Here is a 22,318-nt window from a genome sequence, read left to right as displayed (position 1 = left end):
TAGCCATAAAGACTTTTTATTAAAATAAATGAAGTAGTAATTAAAGGGTAAAATAATCAGAGTTACAAAATTACAATTGCATTACTGCTATTCAAAAGATACATATGGTAATATAGTATTATATGCTACAAAGCTTTGGTTAATATACTCACACCCTTTCTTGATAACCTGGTGGTAAGAGACACAGGACCAGCCTCGCCTCAGGGGTTCAAGTTTCTCAATTCTTGAGTGAGAGATGCAGTGCTTAGAAGAAGCTAATGCTAAGAGCTATCAGAGCTAACTTAGAGTTTACTTAACTAACTTAAACTTAAAATCAAAACCTAATAAACAAACTAAGAAAAACAGTAGGGAAACCAAGCTTAGCCTAGTCCTCTTGGAAGTTAGAAAGTTAAGAAAACAAGTACAGCCTACTAATACAGGAACTCCTCACTTAAAGTCATCCCGGTTAATGTTGTTTCGATGTTAAGTTGCTGATCAATTAGGGAACATGCTCGTTTAAAGTTGTGAAATGCTCCCTTCTAGTCGTTTGGCAGCTGCCTATTTTGTCCACTGCTTGCAGGAAGAGCAGCCTGTTGCAGCTAGCGGGTGGGTGGTTGGAACCAGGGTGGACCCATATCAGTTCCCCGCTCCCCTAAGTTCTCTATGCAGCAGCTGTCCCTCCCCCCACTGCCATGTGCTGCTCCTGCCCTCTGCCTTGTAGCTGCTCCCCAAGACTCCTGCTTGCTGTGCGGGAGGGGAGGAAGAGGGGGGCTAATGTCAGGGTGTCTCCCCCTCCCCCCTGCTCCTGCACTTCACTTACCCCATCTTCCATAGAGCAGGGGGGACACACGAGGGATGGAGGGAGCTTCTAGGCAGTAGCTTCGGGTCTCAGGTCTCAGCAAACTGATTTAATTAACAGGGCAGTGTACTTAAGCCTGTCAGCTACTTAAAGGGGAAATGCGCATTTCTCTGTCTGCCCTCCCTCCTTTCCTGGACCTTGTAGAGTGTTGTGAGAGTTAACCCTTGAGGGCTCAGTCAATTGCTAGTTCATTTAGCAGTAAGGCATTCCCTGGAAAATATCCCACCCTCTGACTCCTCCACCTCAACCAAGCTTCACAATCATCATCACTGTGTACCAGTATTAAATTGTTTGTTTAAAACTTATACTGCGTGTGTGTATGTATATATGTATGTATAATATAGTCTTTTGTCTGGTGAAAAAAATTTCCCTGGAACCTAACCCCCTCATTTACATTAATTCTTATGGGGAAATTGGATTCGCTTAACATCGTTTCGCTTAAAGTCGCATTTTTCAGGAACATAACTACAATGTTAAGTGAGGAGTTACTGTAGTAGTAGTTGTCATAGATAGAATAGAATACTCCAGTGAGGTGGGTCACCTCTTTTATAGGGCACAAGTGCCGGAAATCCTTCCTCCTATGCCCAAACTTCATTCCTCACCCACAAAAATGTTAGGGTACACTTACTCCATAGGCTAGTATGTTTGTGCGTATTGATGACATGTACATCCGCACATGTTATTTTTGTTCTTTAGTCATTTTAGTTCTTTCCTTGTGGTCTTCCTGTTAAGTCTGTGGGTACAAACTTGGAACCCTCCCCCCCATGCCATTCTTCCATTATCTATCTATCTAGGTAAAAGGTCTTAGACATATGCATGGGTGTTGACTTGCTATTTAGGTGAAAGGTGTCAATATGTAGGTCAACTTTTCTATCTGGGTGAAAGGTCCCAGATATAGATATACTAACTTTGCCTTAGCTTAACATACAGGATATGGCCTGTAGGTCCCTTGCATTTCAGCCAAACTTACTTTAATATAAATCTATAAACTTATTACAATAAACCAAATACTTAAACTATAAGAAAAAAAAATATAGATATATATGCAAGCAAGCAAGCACATTAACCCTATAGGCTACAGTAGGCCCAGTTGGGAGTGGGACCTTGTGGGTGGTGGGACTCCAGGACCTGCACGAACCAGAGATGGTTTCTAGGCTGGAAATCTGGCCTCTAGTGCTTAGCCTTTGGTTGTTTGTAGCATTACCCCAGGAGACCTCAAATCCTCAAGGTATGAAAGAGGCCATCTTGTTTCAACAGCACATTTTCAGAAATTGTGGAAACATGGACTCCTTCACCACCCCATGAGAGTTACAGAATTTGTTTAGCTCTGAGTGTGCTCAGACATTGCAAATAAAGCTCTGTGCCAGTGACATTTCTGAGGAGGACGTGAAACCTTCTGGCCCAGCCACTGCTGGAGATTCCAGAACGTGACCAGGGGACCTGAGTGATTGTGACGCTGTCTGATGAGTTTGCTGCCAGTCCATTGCTTGAACCCACAGAGGGGAGGCCTCATATGAGGCTGGGGAATCTCCCTCAAACAATCTGAACTGCAGAGGCATGTCGCAGGTCAATAGGGTATAAAATACTGAGGAGGCTGGGAGTATTGGGGGTAGGAACTGACCAGGACTTTATATATCTAAAGCAGGAGTTTACCGATGTTTGTTTTCCGAACATTTCTTAATAGCTGGACAATGGCCAGAGAACCTGGACAGCATTAGATCAGAGGACACAGATGAAACAGTTCCAAGTTGGTTTTGTTCATCCTTGAGACAAGGTGTTCAAGAGGATGCCGAGAGTGAAGATGAGGATGGCTATATGGCTTTAAGTAGGGCAACAGATAAATTGATAAATGGTTAGATAAATGTCTATCAGGGATGGTCTAGACAGTATTTGGTCCTGCCATGCGGGCAGGGGACTGGACTCGATGACCTCTCGAGGTCCCTTCCAGTCCTAGAATCTATGAATCTATGAATCTATAAACAGGCATAGAGCTATCCAAGACCAGGTCTACACTTAAGATTCAGGTTGAATCTTGTCAGTGTGAAAAAGTCACACCCCTGATCAATGTAGTTAAGCCGACATAGTCCTTGCTGTAGATGCTGCAAGGTCGAGAGAAGAATAAAGTGCTATAGTATTAAAATCCTATTATCCCTGTTGGATAATGAAAGGGCTAGTGAACTGTACAAAATGTGCCTGGAGTAAACGATCACCCTGACCAAATCCACAGTCTGGCATGTTTGAGTGGACCTTGGACAAAGCTAAGTGAGTGTGTGTTCTGATGTGAGTGTCTGCCTGGTAGCAACGACTCAGCTTAGGGTCCTATATGCTACTAATTTCCTCTCTGAAGATTTTGCAAAGACGTGGTGCAGAGGAAGCTTTCATGAACAAGAGGTGGCTTTGAGGTGGGTGATGGTGGCTGTTGCTAGAGCCACAAAGGGCAACACTATAAATAAAGAACCCTGACAAAAGCCCCACTACCCAGCAATCTAAGCTATCACCACCACCTCTGTGTCATGTGGTAAAGCCCCCATAGCAGACCAGACTGCTCCTTCCCTTTGTGGCTAGAGATGGAGCTGCACAAACTCTGGACCCCACCAATCTCAAACAGTGAGTGTGTGTGTCGGGGGGGGGGGAGGCTGCAGTGAAGAGGTGGGAGGAGGGAAGTGGCTATTGCAGGAATACATTGCCTTACTGGACACTCACACCAGGAGAGGAGGATTCTGTTGAAGACTGTTGTAAGACACTCTGGAGGCAGGGGGGAGTCTTATTTTATTTATATATATGCACACAAATATTGTTAATTAATTATTACTGGCTTTCCCAAGTTTATTCTGTCCCCTTTCCCCCATTGGTGGCTTGCCCTTGGGCTGGAGATCCTGGGGCTAAGGTTCCCCTAATTTTACAAGCTGAGAGGAATCAGCCCTACCTGAGCGCAATCAGGTCATTCAAATACAAAAGGCAGCAGATGGTGCAGGGGTGGATGGCTGAGAGAAGTAGTGAGGCAGGAGGCCTGGCTGTAAGTTAGGGACCCACAGAAAACAGGCGAGTGTGTGGAGCTGATGAAAGACTTTGTGTTTGTTTTGGGACTTCTGAAATCTGTTTTTGAAAAACTCTGTTGCCAGTCTGGTGAAGTGTGAATTAAAGGACTTTTGAGGGTAAGAAGGTGAACAGAGACTGAGTGACTTTTTAAAGGGGCCCTGGTGAAGCAGAAATAGAGGTGGGTGGTGATCATGGCACTATACCCCTATAAATCTTGTTTGTTTTGTGCAATGAACTCAGGGCTTGCAAGAAGAAAGCAGTGCCTGTCAAGAGCACATAGTGGGGAATTCAGTTTTTCCTAAGTTTTTGGGTGGGGGATGAAGCCGATATGTAAATTTTTATAGGGAACCTCATAGTAATTAAATCTAGCTCTTTTAATTGCCAGCAACACATGGCAAAAGGGTTAAATAGGAACGTATCCATTCCACTAGTGAACAAACACTTGCCAGGCAACAGGTATATGGCAGTCAATTCTTAAACCAAATTCTTAAACCACACACAAACTAAACAGTTGCAGCTGGTAAAGTATCTTGGATGACTACGAGTGCCCATTTTCAACAAGCAGTGCGCCTTAAGGATTGCGTGGGAGGAGTGTGCTCTATAGGAGAATCACAAAGCAACCCCTTAGATTTCCTTAACAAAATAGTTAGTTTAGGATTTTCTAGCTGTAAACGATGGATTTAGCCCTGATCTTCCCTCACTTTGCAATGCTGACAAATTTCAGACACATGCAAACCAACTACAACTCTCTCTTTCCAACAGTGTTCCTGATTGCTTTAGTACGTGCTGCCTTATATCCTATAGTCCTAGGGAAGGAAGTTGTGTGTAAAACTTCTCAGCTCTTCAGTTCACACATAACAGTGAGTTGGCAGAGGTGTCTAATTCTTAATTGAATAATAACCAGGGGAAATGCCGGGGGTGGTGCCTGCGGAAGGTCAACGTCAGAAAAATGTCTCGCGGTTGAGGTGCTTTGGCAGATGTGTAGGAGGCATCCCAGGACTGACATGGGAGGGAGCAGAGCAGACCAAGACTGAGGGACTGCAGCAGAGCTGTGGGGAGCTCATGGAATTGAAATGGCAAGAAAGTGGTATATCAGAATTGTGGTGTATTGTTCAACCTGTATTAGAGCCTCAAAGGGAATTTCAAGAATTTCTGAAAGTTACAATTTGAGGTATTAGCAACATTTTGTTGGAACCCAGGACTGAAGTAGCAAGTGCTGCTGATGGACATATAAATGGACAGCAAAGGGAGAGAACTCAGGCCCCTACCACTGATGGACAGGAATGAACTGCAGTGGGAGAAATGTAGGTTGACCCAGAACTGGAATAATATGGATGCTCCAGATTAATCTGATGAATGTGCAACTGAGCAAAAGATGCAGAGGTGAATTTATACGGGATATCAAGAAACATCTCTTCACGGGGAGGGATTTTTTAGACTGTGGAATGGTCTCCAAAAGAGAAGAGGTGGGAGCTCCATCAGTAGGGACATTTAGACAAGAAAGGGTGTGGGAAAACCTCAGCAACTTCTTTTCATCAGTTTTCATCAGAAGGCACATGGGCAGATACCTGCTCTATTCAGGCAATCAAGATGAGGCATTGTCAGATACGGAGGTATCAAAAAAAAAAAAAAAAAAAGTAAGATCGAAACAAATTGATAAATCACAGTAACTCAGGGCCAGATGATATTTTCCCAAGAGTTCGCTACAGATTATAGCTAGGAGTGACTGAGCTACACCCCAAAATATGAAATGTGTTATGAAAATAGTAGAAGGTAATTTACTAATCTAGCCTGGCAGGCAATCAGTGCTGTGGATATCTTTGGTTTGTTTCCCTGACTCACATGGAGTAATAGGACTACTCATAGAGTAAGGTATTTATCCACAAGTAGCCCTACTAAAATCAATGGGTCTTCTCAGAGTAAGATGCTACTCCATGAGAACAAAGTTAGCAGAAGCTGTCCCAGAGAAAGGAACAGAAAATTCAGATCACGGAAGACGTTTGCTTCACATGGCAAAGGCAACTTACTTCAGAAATACCAACAAGTATGAAACAGATAATTAATAAACTCGCACCAAACAGATTTGAATCTAGCCTTATAGGAAAGACAAGTGACTCTGAATTATCTCTAAAAATTACAGCCACCATTCCATGTGAATAAAGCATCACACTTTCTTCATTGGGTTCTTATCCCAGTTGGGCAGAGATGCCAACTTCTTAGAGACTTCCCCCTTGATAGGCCAGCCCCAAGCCACAAAGAAAGGGGCCAGATTCTTCTTCACCTGCCGAGAGAACTTCTCTGCCCACAGGTTCATCTTGGAAGGGTTGTCTGTGGGGATGTTAGACATTGTCTGGTATTCAGAGAAGAGTTGGATGAAAGGTTCCCAGCCAAAGGCTTCCTGCAGCTGAAGAGCATGAAAAAAACCAGCATTAAAAGTGCATCTGGTCCCATGTTATGAGGATTATGGACAAAACCTACATTTATGGCTAATCACACCTCATGACTATTACATGGTTATCTGATCATGATATCATTTTCGGGTAAGGTACTGAAATTGTATTTCAGTGATCATGTCACAACCCAATGGTGCTAGATGAAAAATCTGCAGCTGTGTTTCTCTCCCACTCAACCACAGACAGCCATAAGAAAAGAAAAAGTACACTGAACCAGGGCTGCAGAGATGGAAAACACAGGCGAGACAACAGGGGGGTTGGGAAGTGGGCGGAAGCAGAGCTGCACGTCCCTGAAGCTGTTGTGTTTTGAAAAAGTTAAAAAGACCACAAAAAGGCGGTTTTAACTGGTACAAAAAGCATCAGGAGCAGAGGTCCCTAAATGGAACACCCCCAAAGGAACCCAGGACTTAAAACTCTCCTAAAAGCTAAAGCATCTCAGCGATCACAGCTGACTCCAGACGACCTGGGCCCAGGACAAAAACTCCCGTCCACCCCTCCCGCTCTTTTTATTACGTTACACCCAGGCTTGACCAGCCTCGGGTCGTGCGTATGTGAGTATGAAAGTGGGTTAGGGCTTGGAGCACTAATGCTTTCTTCCTTCCTCTGAGTGATGTGGGAACCGCCCCCTCCCCCTCAGCACTCTCTGCATCATTGTGTTACCTACTAGAACATATACACCTCTGATGATGCATAATACACCTTCCTCTCTCTGAGATGTTGCTGATTATGTAGCACTAACAGGAGTAAGAATTTAGTTTTTAGGGCCAGATTTATCAAAATATCCTAAAGATGCTCATAGGTGCCTTTTGAAAATTCCACCAGGTGCCTATCTGCATTTTAAGGCACTTAAATACCCTTAAAAATCTATCCCTTAGTCACTAAAGTGAGGGACTCATATTCTGCCTGCACACAGGAAGTGTGTCTTAGAGTTTGAAGTTGCCTTTTTTATATAGTTACTTTTCAGAAACAATTTAACCTGCATTATTAAATGTGCTATCTGATGTGAATGTGCCAACACTGCCCTCTACTAGACACACTGGAATAGGTCGGTAATTCCATGTCAGTATGTTGTACTGAGGCCTGTAGAATAAATAAGCCATTCAGTGAATAGTGAGTCTTATTTAGCCCGAATGGGAGGGGCCTGAATTTTGAGGGAGAAGTTTCTGAGTTCTCTCCCCCTGCCACCTGCTTCTATGTTTGTGGCACATACAAACCAGCCAGCATCCTTTATAGAATCATTTGCATTCAGACACTTTCTCATGAATCCCTCTGTGTTACCTGCAGGTAGGTCTCCAGTGCGGTCCAGACATTCCAGTCCTTTAGCTGGGCTCCTTTGCCAAGGTAATCGCTGATTCTTTTATTGCGATGCTGCAGCTGTAGCTCTTCATGGGCTCTGTCCCTGGAGATCCCCAGCACCTTCTCATGCACATAGACAGACCACAGGTTGCAGGTGGCCTCAGTAGTGTGAGGGGGGAATTCCCAGCCCTCCCGCTGCTGGTTGTGTCCCAGCTCATGGATGGGACCCCAAAGGCCATTCGTTTGCATGTATTCCATGTTCACCAACTCCTTCACTGAATCCAAATTACACATGATTGGGTAGCCAGCGTGCATCCAGCCTGGAAGGGGGAGACGGGGCCGACAGTCAAGGTGATATCTCAGCTTAAGAAAGTTGTTCTGTATTTTTTAGAAGTTGGCAAGTAATTCCCAAAGAACAATAAATCGGACCAATTAAACCCTTTGTTGTGGTCTGGAATTATCCTCTGGATAGTTCCTCAAATTAATTCTTTATCAGTGTTAATGGATGAATACTGAAAACAAGTCAGTGTGTGTATTTGATAATCAAAATTTGATCCATGTTGTGATTGGTCAGATAAGTCATCTTGTTGTAAATGCTGTACATGTTTGGGGGTGTATGTGCAGGCCCTTCCACTGAGAATACTCCCATGTTTAAAATTTCAGTTTCTGCAAAGATTCATGCACACCTCTCTGAAATTCACTTTCTGTGACCTTTTGTGACAGTGAAACTCAAATGCTGATGGAAATCAAAGCCAAGAGAGGCACAAACACCACCACGGAGGATGCATTAAAGCAACAGAGCTGATATTCATGAACATTTTTGTAGTGGTGTCCCCAGATCTAATGTTTTTATTGTATTTTAGAATGTTTAATACCGTGTTCATTATACAGCTCTTTAGAAATAAACGGTCTGAGTGTCAGAGATGCTGATCCCCTTGGATTGCAGGGGGAGGGAAGGGGGGAGAAAAAGGGGAGGGGTAGTTTGATTTAGTATTGATATTTAATTTCTTTGTTACAGTCAATTTCAGCATGAAGAAAGGTGCTGGACTGACAACTGTGGTTGGATAACAAAACACTCAGTAAATCCACAAAAGAGAGAGAGGCTGGGCAGTGGCAGAACAAGCTTCTAAATTACACACCACCTCCTCTCAATTGATCGCAATTTCTTGGAGGGACGATCCCTTGTGGTGAGAAGTTAGTTCAGTCTTTATGATCCAATCTATCCTTGGCATCTGATTCTCAACACAGGGCACAAATAACTCTAATGATTATGGTTGTTTGTTGGTGTGGACATTAATCTACTGGGGACTGGACTGACATCCACCAATTAATTTCAGACAGGCCACTGAGTCATCCTCAGATGTCACTGAGTCTTGTAAAATGCTGCATGCTCTGGCCCCAGTCCAGTAAAGCATTTAACAATCAGCAGGAACGTAGCCCCATTGACATAATTGTACAGCTAGACAAGAATGTATAAGTAGTGTGATGAAATTGACCAAGAGACATTTATTGTGGTGAGCTCTACTAACGTAGAATATGGAATAGTCTTCTCCTAAGGAAGCTGCATGGTTGGAGTCATTTAAATCTAGGAATGAACAAAGGACTAGAACGTATATTGCGCAGCGCTCCGCGGGGGGCGGGAGGATCAGCGGGGTTTTGGCGACGCGGTGCTCCGCGGGGGGGGGGGGAGGTGTTTGGCGGCACTCCGCGGGGACGCTGGGGGGTTTGGCGGCACGGCTCCATGGGGGGTTGGAGGGGGTTCGGCGGGGGGGTTTGGCAGCGGGGTTCGGCGGCAGGGGGGGTTCAGCGGCGCAGCGCTATGCGGGGGGGGGGGGGTTCTGGCGCGGTGCTGAGTGTGTGTGTTATGGCAGCGCTATGGAGAGCGGCGCTCTTTTTTTTAGCTTGGGGCGGCAAAAAAGTTAGAGCCGGCCCTGAACACAGGGCCCAAATAATTCTAATTATGATGGTTGTTTGTTGGTGTGGACATTAATCTATTGGGGACTGGACTGCCATCCACCAAGTAATTTCAGACAGACCACTGAGTCATCCTCAGATGGCACTCAGCTTTGTAAAATGCTGCATGCTCTGGCCCCAGTCCAGGAGCGTAGCCTCATTGACATAATTGTACAGCTGGACAAGGATGCATAATATGATGAAATCATAGCGTGATGAAATTGACCAAGAGACATTTATAGTGATGAGATCTACTAACATAGAATATGGAATGGTCTTCTCCAAAAGAAGCTCCATGGTTGGAGTCATTTAAATCTAGGAATGAACAAAGGACTAGAAAGTATATTGTAGGTGGAGGGGGTTGACTAACATTTGCTAAACCACAAATCTGCTGAAGTTCGGTTCACTAATGCATAACTAAGTCAGTCACAATATTTGCTAATTTGGAATTTAGAATTGGAGAGATATCAAAAGCAAATAAATGGCATTTATGGAGCATCTAACAAGGATCAGGGTGGGTATTCAAGCTTCAGAATCGACCAAGCAACTCACTAGTTGATTGAATAAATGTAATGAACATTGAATAAGTCTTCAGACCAGTTTCTAACTGAACAAAAATCCTTCTATTAATAGCATATATTTTTCCTTCTCAGTATTTTGATTAGCTCTAGCTGTGCAGAATAATTTTGCACTGGTAAGGAGGGCTGCTGTACTGTGAGTTGGGTATAGCCAATTCCTTTTTCCCCGCTCCTAGAGTAAACTGAGGCAGGAGCTGACAGCTTGAATAAGGGCGTGCTTGGGAGAGAAGCTTCACTATAAATAGAGATACACTGTTAGAGGGTCCCACTGTATTTGCCACGTCTTGTGTCTTGGTGAAAAGCTCAACAGAGGTTAGTGACTTTCCAAGGTGTCATAGTGAGAGTCAGCGGAAGAACCAGCATTGCAATTAAAGAATTCCTGGCTCCAAGCCTCCAAGTCAATCCTTTACCCCAGGGCGTCGCTCTTTTGCCTTTTATGACAATACACCGTACTCACCGGCTGAGATCTGAACATCCGCTACAATCCTTTCTGGCCGAGGGAACGTGGCTGGTGTAGCTGCCAGCTCAGCTACAGCTGCCATAATCCGCTCCCAGAGGGTCAGCAAAGGCTCTGGATCGTCTGTGGGACGGATGCTGTCAGCAGGCACCGTTAAGATGATGTTCTGGGTAGCTAGTTCTGCCCACGGAGCTGGATAGTGACGGATGCAGGTCAGCCACTGGCTCTTAGATGTCTTTCCTGCATCAATATGGAAGAGAGAGATGAAGTGCACAAATCCCCGTGAAGATTTGGTTCCGTGTCAGGTGGGGATAGCTGATTTCATTTTAAATTAAAATACTTGGGGCCCTTGGAAGCCTTAAAGATGAGCAGAAGCTACTTAAGTAACCTCATGATTTGATTTGATTTATTATCCTTCATCTTCCTCCCCTCCTTTTTTTGGTTGCATTCTCTCAAAGACTGATCCAAAGTCCATTGTAGTAAATAGAAACCCGCCGACTATATTCATTGGTTTGTGGACTTGGACCCTGTTTTACCTTTTATTCAGTTTAGATTGTAAGCTGTTTGAGGCAAAAATGATCTGTTATTCTGCATTTGTACAATGCCAAGCACAATGCGGCCTCGATCCTGATTGGGACCTTCAAGAGCTGCTATTGAACAAATAATTATATTAGACTTTTCCCTTTTCTAATTAGTGTTATAATTAACAGCCAGAAATAATGAAATAAGTGTGTTCTTCTGTTAACATGAAGACTAGGGGTGAGGATCAATTCAGTCCACTAATTGCAATGAAATGTCATTTGGTCTCACCAGGGCTGTATAAATAAGAAACACTACTGGTTGTTTTTTTTCCCCAGAGAATTTTACCATGAGGTTAAAGCACATTCAAACACAAGGAAAGTCATTTTGAATATATGGGAACAATATGTTCAAAATATTATTGATTTAAGAATGATTCATGATATTAATTTGTGAGCCAAATTCAGACTCTGTGTGTCCTATCCCAATCCACTAACTTCAGTGGACCCCTGTGCACATACAGCAACTCTAACTTTGGCCCTGTGCATCTATAAGAAAACTTAAAACAGCCTGAGATTTTGCTGGATTCATATAGCTCAGTGGTTCTTAAACTGTGGGTTGGGACCCCAAAGTGGGTTGCAACCTGTTTTAAAGCGGTTGCCAGGGCTGGCGTTAGACTTGCTGTGGTCCAGGGCTGACGCTAGAGCCCTACCGCCTGGGATTGAAACCCAAGCACTTCAGCCCCGGGTGACAGGGCTCAGGTTACAGCTCCTCCCCCAGGGCTTAAACCCTTGGACTTCTGCTTTGCCCCCCCCCCCACACACACACACTTGGGACGGTGTTGTTTGAGTCGACTCAGGCTGCAGTGCAATGAAGTTTGAGAACCCCTAAAAGCATGAGACTACGATCTCCTCTCCCTGCCAATGTTGGTTTCATCTTCTGCCTTTATCCTCTTCCCTGATAGCATTTTAAGGTGCTATCAAAATAACCCTTGTTCTTGCTTGAATATCTAGTGAGAAACATGAAGGTATCAAGCTGGCAGAGATACTTTATTCTCTCTGACAGAGGAGAACAAGGTTTAGTGAATACACAAATGACCAGGAAGAAGGCAGCTAAAGAAGATCTTGCTCAGAAGTGGACTTTAAACAAGCAACATGATAAAGGCATGAAAACTGATGAAGCTCAAATCACGGATAATTAGAGAGGCACTTCTCTGTGTGTCTCTTCACAACCATCATCATCAGCAGCAAAACTGGCTAAGAAGAGATGTGCAGACCATTTACCAGCACACTTACCAAGCCTGAAGAAAGGAGCCTGCACAGCCCCTTTTACAGTGATAGACACTCCCCTCAGCTGGCTTCCCTCTGGCACTATGATGTAAATGAGGCCCCCCCAGAGAGAGGAGACTGCCATCTCCTGATCTTTGACATCACATCTGCGTATCACCACAGGGGGGCGTTTCAGCTCCTCTGCTCCGTTGAGGTCATCTGAGTGACACCCAATCTGCACCTGGAAATGAAAAGATGGCTCGGTTACGGGAACAACTGAGCAATGAACTTTACAGACCATTGTTTAAACACTTATCCAAGTGGAACAACTTCAACAGGAGAGACTGCGGGAGCCCCACACCAGAATATCCCATAGCCCACTGGTTAGAGCCCTGCCCTGAGAGGTGCTAGTCCCTGTTGAAATCTTTTTGCCCCATCAGGCAGAGAAGGGAATTGAACTTGGCTCTCCCACATCCTGGCTGAGTGCTCTAATCACTGGACTCAAATTTGGGGCCATGCAGGCAAGATAAGGGGGCCAATGCCGATCTTCCCCTGCTTTGTGGCTCATGCTGGGACTTATGCGGGAGACAGGCATCTGGACACTTGGAGGGAGGTGGCAGTTTGCATGCCCAAAAGCGGAAACTGAACCCTGAATATGTAGGGACCAAATGAGTTTTGTCTCATATAGTGTGAGGTGGCGGCCAAGGAGGAGTTTTGTGTATTGCAGTGGTGCCTAAAGCTGGGACTAAGGTGCCTAAATCCCATTGTGGAGCTGGGCCCTAGCTCCCTTGGATTGCAAGGGGAGTTAGGTGCCTAAATACCTTTCAGGATCTAGGCCAAGGAGACAGTTATAATTTAGGCAAAATTTTAGTCATGGGTATTTTTAGTAAAAGTCATGGACAGGCCACGGGCAGAAAACAAAAATCTACGGCCTGTGACCTGTATGTGACTTTATACCCTGAATAAAGCTCGTGGGAGGGGCGGCCCAGGGGCACCAGAGGTGCTCTTGGGGAGGGGGGGGCAGCCCGGGACCTCCACTGATGCTGGGGAGGGTTGGGACAGGGAGTGGCCCGGGACCCCCACTGGTGTTGGGAAAGCTAGAGAGGGGATCTGGCAGGGCTGGCAGGCTCCCTACCTAGCTCCATGCGGCTTCCAGAAGCGGCTAGCATGTCCCTTTGGCCCCTAGGCGGATGCGTGGCCAGGGGGGCTCCGCGCGCTGCCCCCATCCCGAGTGCACACTTTGTAACTCCCATTGGCAGGGGACCGCAGCCAATGGGATGTGTGGGGGCGGTGCCTGTGGCAGGGGCAAAGCGCAGAGCCACCTGGACGCATCTCCGCCTAGGAGCCGAACATGCTGGCTGCTTCCGAAGTAAGTGACGCCCAGAGCCCTCACCCACTCCCACAATCCAATCCCATGCCTCAGTCCCCTCACACACCCAAATTCCTGCTGCTGTTGAGGGAAGGGGTAGGGGCACTGAAATAATTTGCATAGTGAGGGTGCTGAGAGCCATTGAACAAAACTGTAAACCTGTAAGTGATGGAAACCACTTCAAGCCAGGGGGTGCTGCACCCCTAGTTCCAGCACCTATGGGGAGGGGTGCAGTGGCCCGAGACTGCCCTAGCAGTGGCTAGTGTGGCTGGCCTGGGGGCTGCCCGAGCTGCTCAGGTGGCCCCCAGGCCAGCTGCACCTGCCACTGCAGAAGTCCTGGAGGTCCCGGAAAGTCACAGAATCCGTGACTTCCGTGATCTCCGTGACCGACTCACAGCCTTAGTTATAATCAAGTGAAATCAATGGAGCAATGATCTGATACGTGAGCTTTACAGACCTCACTGTTCTGTCTTTCTGCTTTAGAGTCTGTATTTAAAGTGGCCTCACAAAGCATAGGGGTAAAAGCATACGAGCAGTGGCATTTTATTACATCTTCAGTGTATCATCTAATAAACAATTACACCGCTACTCCTATATAATGCGACCCGATATAACACGAATTTGGATATAACGCGGTAACGCAGTGCTCTGGGAGGGCGGGGCTGCGCACTCCGGTGGATCAAAGCAAGTTCGATATAACGCGGTTTCACCTATAATGCAGTAAGATTTTTTGGCTCCCGAAAACAGCGTTATATCGAGGTAGAGGTGTATTAATAGTTTGTGCTTCAATAGCAGCTTCCATCTGAAGCTCATATCACACTTCATAGGCATCAATGAGTTAAATTTCACAAAAGCCCTGCAAAGGAGGGAGCATTATCTCCATTTTAGAGAAGAGAAAATGAAAGCCTGGCTTTTCAGAGGTGACCACTCACAACTCCAGTGAAATCAATGGAAACTCACAAGTTCTTTGCTTAAGGGCCCAGGACTCTTAGTCCTGGCCTGTAATCTTTGTGCAATGGGTCTTCATGGATTATTGTTATTGAAAGTCTGCCTCCAGCCACAGATGGCTCATTAGGTTGATGCAATTTAAGGTGGATCAGTTTCCATAGCTGAGGTACACAAGGCAGTGATGTGGCACTGCATATCACCTCTGACCTTCTTTGACTTCCCTAACCCAATGGATCAGGGATCCATTTTGCAGCTGGGTGAACTGAAGGCAGATTTTCAGTGTGAGATCCAGTGACAGTTGGCCCCACAAGTTCCAGGATTGTAGTCAAGCACCGCAATCACTCAGCTGTCCTACCTCATTATTGTTAGTAACCATGTATTGATATTATAGCTACTTGAGAGCTCCAAGCTTGGGGGCACACTGTGCCGGGAACTATGACCCACATCCTGAAAGGTTTTTAGGCACTCGACTTCTACTGATTTCACTGGGCGTTAGAGGCCAAACTGCTTTTGGGGATCTGGGCCTAAATAAATATATAAGATAATTTGGGTCCTAAAAGAAGAACTTAACATTTATGGGACAATTCATTAGAACTTGGTAAACAAGTCTCTTGATGATGCACAAGAAGACATAGAATCTCTGCTGCCTGTGTTTGCTCTGCATGGTAAATGCTCCTACAAAGCAAGACGACATTATCTTTCTACAGAACTGAATTCCCTCCGGGAGAAGAGCTGTACAATAAGGTGTCGTTTTTTATGTAGTCACATTTCCGAGTAGAACTACAGTTCAAGTGCAGTAACAGGCTTCAGAAAGGATGATTACTTCACCTGCAGGCCAACTCCAGTAACAGCACTAGGAAATACAAAGGTCACTGTGTTCCCAGGTGGAAGGTAAAGTCCTGTGCTCCTCCATGCTGCATCACCTGGCATAAAACACAGAGGACAGGTCTAAACACAGAGCTACTCTTAAACATCTCCGTCTGTTTTCCAATATGAAAGGATCAGGAGAATGGCATGGACAGTCTGCATGAGGACAGGTCTCCACTCACTGAATGTCATTGGGGGGTGAAGAGTATTCCATGTGAGATGGAGTAGGGGAGCAGGGGAGGCAGTGGTTTCCCCTGGAATTGAAATTGGGGGGGGGGTGTTCGAATTTACAGGGGTGTGTGTGTCAGGACCAATGAGGGGTGAGACTGTGAGGGTGAAGGTGGGCTGTATGGCACCATAGTAAAAACTGAAAAATGTTTCATGACCATTTTATTAGATTTAACTCATGTTTTAAAATCATCACACAAATTAAAGTTGGCTACTTAAGCCTTCTATGAAGCACTACATCTACATCCTTGTTTTTTTGTTATAATTTTGCACAACTCTGTTAATGAACTTCTTGAATGCAATGCGTTCATCTTTGGTGGCTTCTCGTGTGTCCGGTACTTCCATTCCTTCAATTGATATGCTCATTAGTTCATTCACATGATCAGGCAGAAGGCGACTTCTTTCAGAACACAAAATTCTATTCAATGATGAAAAAGAACGCTCAACTGTAGCTGTTGTGACTGGGAGTAGCAAGAGATGAATTCCTACTTCTTTCATCCCAGGAAACAGAACACAAAGATCGGGTCGAGCCACTAGTGATGATAAAAAAGAAGTTGAAGTCAAATCTTCATTCATTCATCATATGATATTCCACTCTGTGTTCAAATTCTCTGTTCTGTCCTGATCACATGGCAGCCCCATTGCTGGTAGTGCCTCACTCCACTCAACTGTTGGTGTTTTATAGGACAGGCATCTGTAAAATCTACGTAGAGGTTGAGTAGAATCTAGAAGTCGCTGTTGTAGATTTTTAAGAATCAAGTTTGTGTACTTTTTCAGTTGTCTTAACAAACACCTCTTGTCTTCTTCACTTAAGGATTCAATATAAATACCTTCATTAGTCAACTTCTGGACTGAAGTCTTTGCTTCTTCCAGTACTTTTTCAATGGATAGTTCTCTGATTGATCCAAATGTAGCTTCTATTGCTGGACAAAGTTCTACTACTGTTGTAGCAAATGCCTGGATGGCATTGTTTAATGACCCAGGTGGTTTCAACAGTAGACTTACGAGAGAGAGAGAATGGCAATAGTCTTCTCTGAATGTAGTAGCAAAAGTAATCTACCAGCCTCACTACTTAGATCCATCCCATCTTGGTAGATACTTTCCAAAGCCAGTAATAACGGCTGGTGTAATTTTAAGACAACAGCCAAGGATCGCTCATGAGAAAGCCAGCAGGTTTTCCCAGGTTGGACTAATTAGAACTTCAGTCCCAGTGTATCTTCTATATTTTCCAAGATATTCAGTCTTTTTGGACTCATGCTGAAAAAAGAATATAATGAAGACATTAAATTTATAGCTTTTTTAATGTCTTTTGAAGATTCTGCAGCTCATACTAGTGCTAGTTGGAGTAGATGGCCTCTGCAGTGTGTATAGGAGGGATTAGGGTTACACTTTTCTCTGAGCAAAGCTTGTACTTCACCATGTCTTCCAGAGAAGTTTGCAGCTCCATCAAATGCACAAGCAGCCATCTGTTTGGGGTCCAATTGACAAGCATTTAACTCTTCTAAGATGTGGATTGTCACAGATGCAGCCGATGTGTCTTCTATAACTTGAACATCTAGAAATGCATCTACTGGCCTACCCCTGACATCAAGATAATGTACACAATGACTTAATACTTGATGCCCATTTGCATCGGTGCATTCATCAGCCATATATGCAAATTTTTTGAATGTGGTGAGACAGTTCTTCACTTTTTAAACTGCTGAGTCTTTCACTAAAAAGTAACAGAGGGTCCTGTGGCACCTTTAAGACTAACAGAAGTATTGGGAGCATAAGCTTTCGTGGGTAAGAACCTCACTTCTTCAGATGCAAGTAATGGAAATCATTACTTGCATCTGATTTCCATTACTTGCATCTGAAGAAGTGAGGTTCTTACCCACGAAAGCTTATGCTCCCAATACTTCTGTTAGTCTTAAAGGTGCCACAGGACCCTCTGTTACTTTTTACAGATTCAGACTAACACGGCTACCCCTCTGAGTCTTTCACTGTTGCACTGCATGCTTCTAGCCAGTCAGTTGAGTTTCTTGCAGAAAGATAGTGAGCTGGTCTTGTTCAGAACTAGTGTTCAACTTCAGGACGAACAAGTGACAATGCACTTACCATTGGCCTCCAGTTTGTAGTGTGTGGTATCTCTTGCTTAACTAGAAAGTAGGATGCCACAGCCATGTTTGTTTGCATGAACTGTGTTGTGTCTCCAGCATTCTTAACAGCCTCATTAAGTACTTCTAAAGAGGTGCACCAATAGCCATTTTTTGTAAAGTCAATAAATGGGAAAACTTTGACCAACAAACATCGGGAACTGCCTTTAGGTTTTGGAGACACTGTTTCTTCAGTAGGTAGCTGTATTTGTGCTTCGGGCTGGTCGGATGTAGATATACCACTTGAACCTTCAGATGACATGTTGGTTCTTGATGTGTTCTTCACCTTGGTTAGTTTTTGAGGCCTTTGAGTGGAAAATTTTTTGTATTGTTTTTTGTCTTGTCATTTTCACCATCTGCAACATATAAAAGAGAGATGAATAAAGTAAATGTTTTGTTAAGATAATTCAGGTTTCATCAAAACACATAACAGGTCTAGATTTCTAAAAAATATATAATTTAAAAAAAATGTATTTAATTTAAATTGACGTTTGAAAAGTAAGCCATTATGGGATAAGAGGGAAGTCCTCTCATGGATCAGTAACTGGCTAAAAGATGGGAAACAAAGGGTAGGAATAAATTATCAGTTTTCAGAGTGGAGAGAGATAAATAGTGATATCCCTGAGGGGTCAGTACTGGGACCATTACTGTTCAACATATTCATAAGTGATCTGGAAAAATGGGTAAACAGTGAGGTGGCAAAATTTGCAGATGATACAAAACTATTCAAGATATTTAAATCCCAGGCAGACTGCAAAGAGTTACAAAGGGATCTCACAAAACTGGGTGACTGGGCAACAAAATGGCAGATGAAATTCAATGTTGATAAATGCAAAGTAATGCACATTGGAAAACAATCTCAACTGTAATGACAAAATGATTGAGTCTGAATTAGCTGTTAACATTCAAGACGAGATCTTGGAGACATTGTGGATAGTTCTCTGAAAACAGCCACTCAATGTGCAGCGGCAGTCAAAAAAGCAAACAGAATGTTCGGAATCATTAAGAAAGGGATAGATAATAAGACAGAAAATATATTGCCGCTATATAAATCCATGGTATGTGCACACCTTGAATACTGTGTGCAGATCTGGTCACCCCATCCCAAAAAAGATATACTGGAATTGGAAAAGGTACAGAGATGGGCAACTAAAATGATTATGGGTATGAAACAGGAGGAGAGATTAAAATGACTGGGAATTTTCAGCTTAGAAAAGAGACGACTAAGGGGGGATATAATAGAGGTCTATAAAATCTTGACTGGTGTGAAGAAAGTGAATAAGGAAATGTTATTTAATCCTTCACATAACACAAGAACTAGCAGTCACCCAATGAAATTAATAGGCAGCAGGTTTTAAAAAAACAAAAGGAAGTATTTCTTCACACAACATAAAGTCAACCCATGGAACTCTTTGCCAGGGGATGCTGTGAAGACCAAAACTATAACATGATTAAAAAAAGAACTAGATAAATTCCTGGAGAATAGGTCCATCAGTGGCTATTAGCCAGGATGGGGATGGATGCAATACCATGCTCTGAGTGTCCCTAGCCTGTTTGCCAGAAGCTGGGAATGGGCAACATGGGATGGATTACTTGATGATTGCCTGTTCTGTTCATTTCCTCTGAAGCACCTGGCCTTGACCACTGTCAGAAGACAGGATACTAAGCTATATGGACCATTGGTCTGACCCTGTATGACCATTCTTATATAAAAATTAATTATAATAAAAATGATTAGTACATAGCAACGATGTGAGATAACAACCTTGGCAAATAATGCATTTTAAAAATCTTGGCCTCCTAGGAAACATATTTATGTAAGTTTCCATTCCCAGTCACAAATCTAGCATTCTGGAGTAAAGTCACTAAAATATAGTCCAACAAACAAATGTTTATTTAACGTGCCCCTCACTTTTCCCTCCACCGCACCCAACTCACCGATGTTGTCCTTGGTCAGTGGAGACTCAGAGTTCAGAGGTGCTTTCACGTGAGTACACCTCCCAGGTGGGGGGCAAGACGGCACCTTGCTCGTTCCTCCAGCTGCTCACTGTTCGCTCTGGCCACTGCTGTTTGTTGTGCCACTGTTCACTCCACCACCCTGTTGCCAATGGCCCTGCGCAGTCACCTTCTGCTGCCACCTGCGACTGTGACCTCTGCGAGTTGGTCTCTTGAGGTTCCACCCAGCTCTCAGTGATTTCAGTTGAGCTCTCAGTGGGGGAACCTCCCTGCTAGTGCAGTCTGGGCTGTCTCTTCCACAGAAACACTATCCCCACAGCACGACTAAGCACTTGGACCTGATTGTCAGTGTTTTCAGCTGCATTGGTCACTTAACAGAACAAAAGACTATATATGGAGCCTGATCAGCTCTGTCTTTAAACAGTGGAGAGGGACAGGTCCCCACCCTCTCTCTTGATGCTCTCAATCAGCACAGACTAAGTACAGTTCTACTGCCCTTTACTCATACAATAAGAACAACAACATTTCATTCCTCCACCCATCCCCCGCATTCAAGTGATTTGTAACCCAACCCTAGCCAAAATCTATCACTTGGGTAACACAGCTCTGTTTGCTGGATACCTAGGTAGATTAGGTGTGAATATAAATACAATCTGGTCCTGAAGCCTTTCTCCCCAGCCTCAGCTCATCACTAGCTGTCAGGGAGAGCTCATTTAGACTTTGCTTACAAATCATCATTTGAAATTATTAAGTTGGCCAACGTCACTGAAATGAATGCACTCACATGGTCATAAAAAACAACAGCTGTATAAGGAAGCTAGTCTGTGTTCACACTTTTCAAATCTATTATACTTTTTCAGATACACATATTTTATCATACACTGTATATGCTTTTAAAGTGTATATTAATGTTTCAATTTCAATTCAAATTTCCAAGCAGTCACTAAATTGGCATGTAATTAGTTCACAAAACTGGGGGGGGGGTGTTGGGGAAATTCAGGGGGTGTAGTTAAATCACTGAGGGGAGGGCTAATACTTCCTCTGCATTCTCCTAGGAAATTAACTTCGTATTTATAACATTTATAACAGACATTGTAACAACGTGATTTGTATGATATTCTGCTGTTGATGTCAGAGCTGTAAGCAAAAGGGCAAATTACATCCTTCAATCTGGTTTCTTTAAACAACATTATTCAGGATCCTTGGTCCTGGGTTCCTGCTCCTTAGCACAAACCAAATGAACTCCCTTGGGCAAAAATCTAAGATCTCCAGTGTAGGGAGGTACGGCAGGAGCGAAGACATTACTGGTCATCATACACTATCCGCACATTAGATTATATTATACGCTCATGCACTGCCATAACACTCCATGCTTTTCTCTTAATTGAACAGCAGGTGAAGCTCAACGAGGGATACCAATCAAAATATGAAACATTAAGCTGTTGCCTCAGAAATGTAAAAACAAGGAGATGCAAGAAATATAAATGCCCCACAAAGAAGAAACCCAACTTAGAGGGTGAATTACTGTGATTTCCCCTTCTCAGTCTTCCCCTTCTCATCTTGAAGATTAAGAAGCTTGAGGATAAGCAGAAAGAAGAAAAGATAGCAATTTTAACAATGATATGGAAAGTTGTTGGCGGTTGCATTTTAAAAAATGTTATAGGATAGACTAAGAGAACTGACCAGTATCAGGGAGACTTTTTAGTCTGAAAAGTATTATTCAACGGGGGAGGTGGGAACTCAACTTTGATTAGGAAAAAACCTTTGGCCTACATAAAATAAGGGACATCCACATCCCCAAAACAAATGAACAACTTCTTTGGAGGCAGTAGAACTAGGCCTCTCCCCTATTTTGGAAATAAGTTCTGGAATGCAGAGAGTCCAAGATGGGCTTCTCAACACAAACAAACAATAAGGCTGCAGGAGCATGTGGAGGGAGGACCATATTGCTCCTTTGCTGATGAATTCAGAGAAGAGAACTACAAAATTGCTAGTTGTGGCAGCTTTCTCTGTGACTAAGTTCACATTGATATAACCTTCTAGTGTCATGCTAGGGAGGGGAAGCCAGAAGATGTACTTTGATATCCATTTAGACAAATTCTTCTTAGCAAATAGCATTGTCCAGTGAATTGGTATCAAATGAAATAAAAAGTTACATGGACTTTCTAAGGGTTTTAGTCTGCTTCAAGTAACATCCCAAGGACCTTTTAAATCTAGTATATGAAAAAGCGTTTCTCCCGCAATGTCATGCAGGCATGGAACGAATGTTGGCAGGCCAAGAGGCTCAATAAGGTGACCTTTGAATACCACCTTGGAGAGAAATATAGGACTATGGGCACAAAGTAGTTCATCCCGGACAAATTCAAGATAATATAGCTTGACTAAAACATGCATTTATCGAAAAGCAGTAG

General features: G+C 43.8%; 1 protein-coding gene across 4 annotated transcripts in view; it reads right to left on the bottom strand.

The window, feature by feature from the left end:
* LOC135976089 (TRPM8 channel-associated factor 2-like) overlaps window positions 1-22,318 on the bottom strand; it is a 33,945-nt gene continuing 11,627 nt past the window's right edge. For all 4 annotated transcript variants that reach the window (XM_065570618.1, XM_065570631.1, XM_065570623.1 and 1 more), the window contains 5 exons: window positions 15,547-15,641; window positions 12,429-12,642; window positions 10,615-10,854; window positions 7,609-7,946; window positions 1-6,281 (listed from right to left, as the gene is read on the bottom strand). In XM_065570618.1, the coding sequence (XP_065426690.1) occupies window positions 6,042-6,281; window positions 7,609-7,946; window positions 10,615-10,854; window positions 12,429-12,642; window positions 15,547-15,641 (1,127 nt within the window). In that variant the 3' untranslated portion in view covers window positions 1-6,041. The remainder of the gene's footprint in view (window positions 6,282-7,608; window positions 7,947-10,614; window positions 10,855-12,428; window positions 12,643-15,546; window positions 15,642-22,318) is intronic.

Source organism: Chrysemys picta, chromosome 1, assembly GCF_011386835.1.
Source record: "Chrysemys picta bellii isolate R12L10 chromosome 1, ASM1138683v2, whole genome shotgun sequence".
Lineage (NCBI taxonomy): Eukaryota > Metazoa > Chordata > Testudines > Emydidae > Chrysemys > Chrysemys picta.
This window is presented reverse-complemented; position numbering and strand designations above follow the sequence as displayed.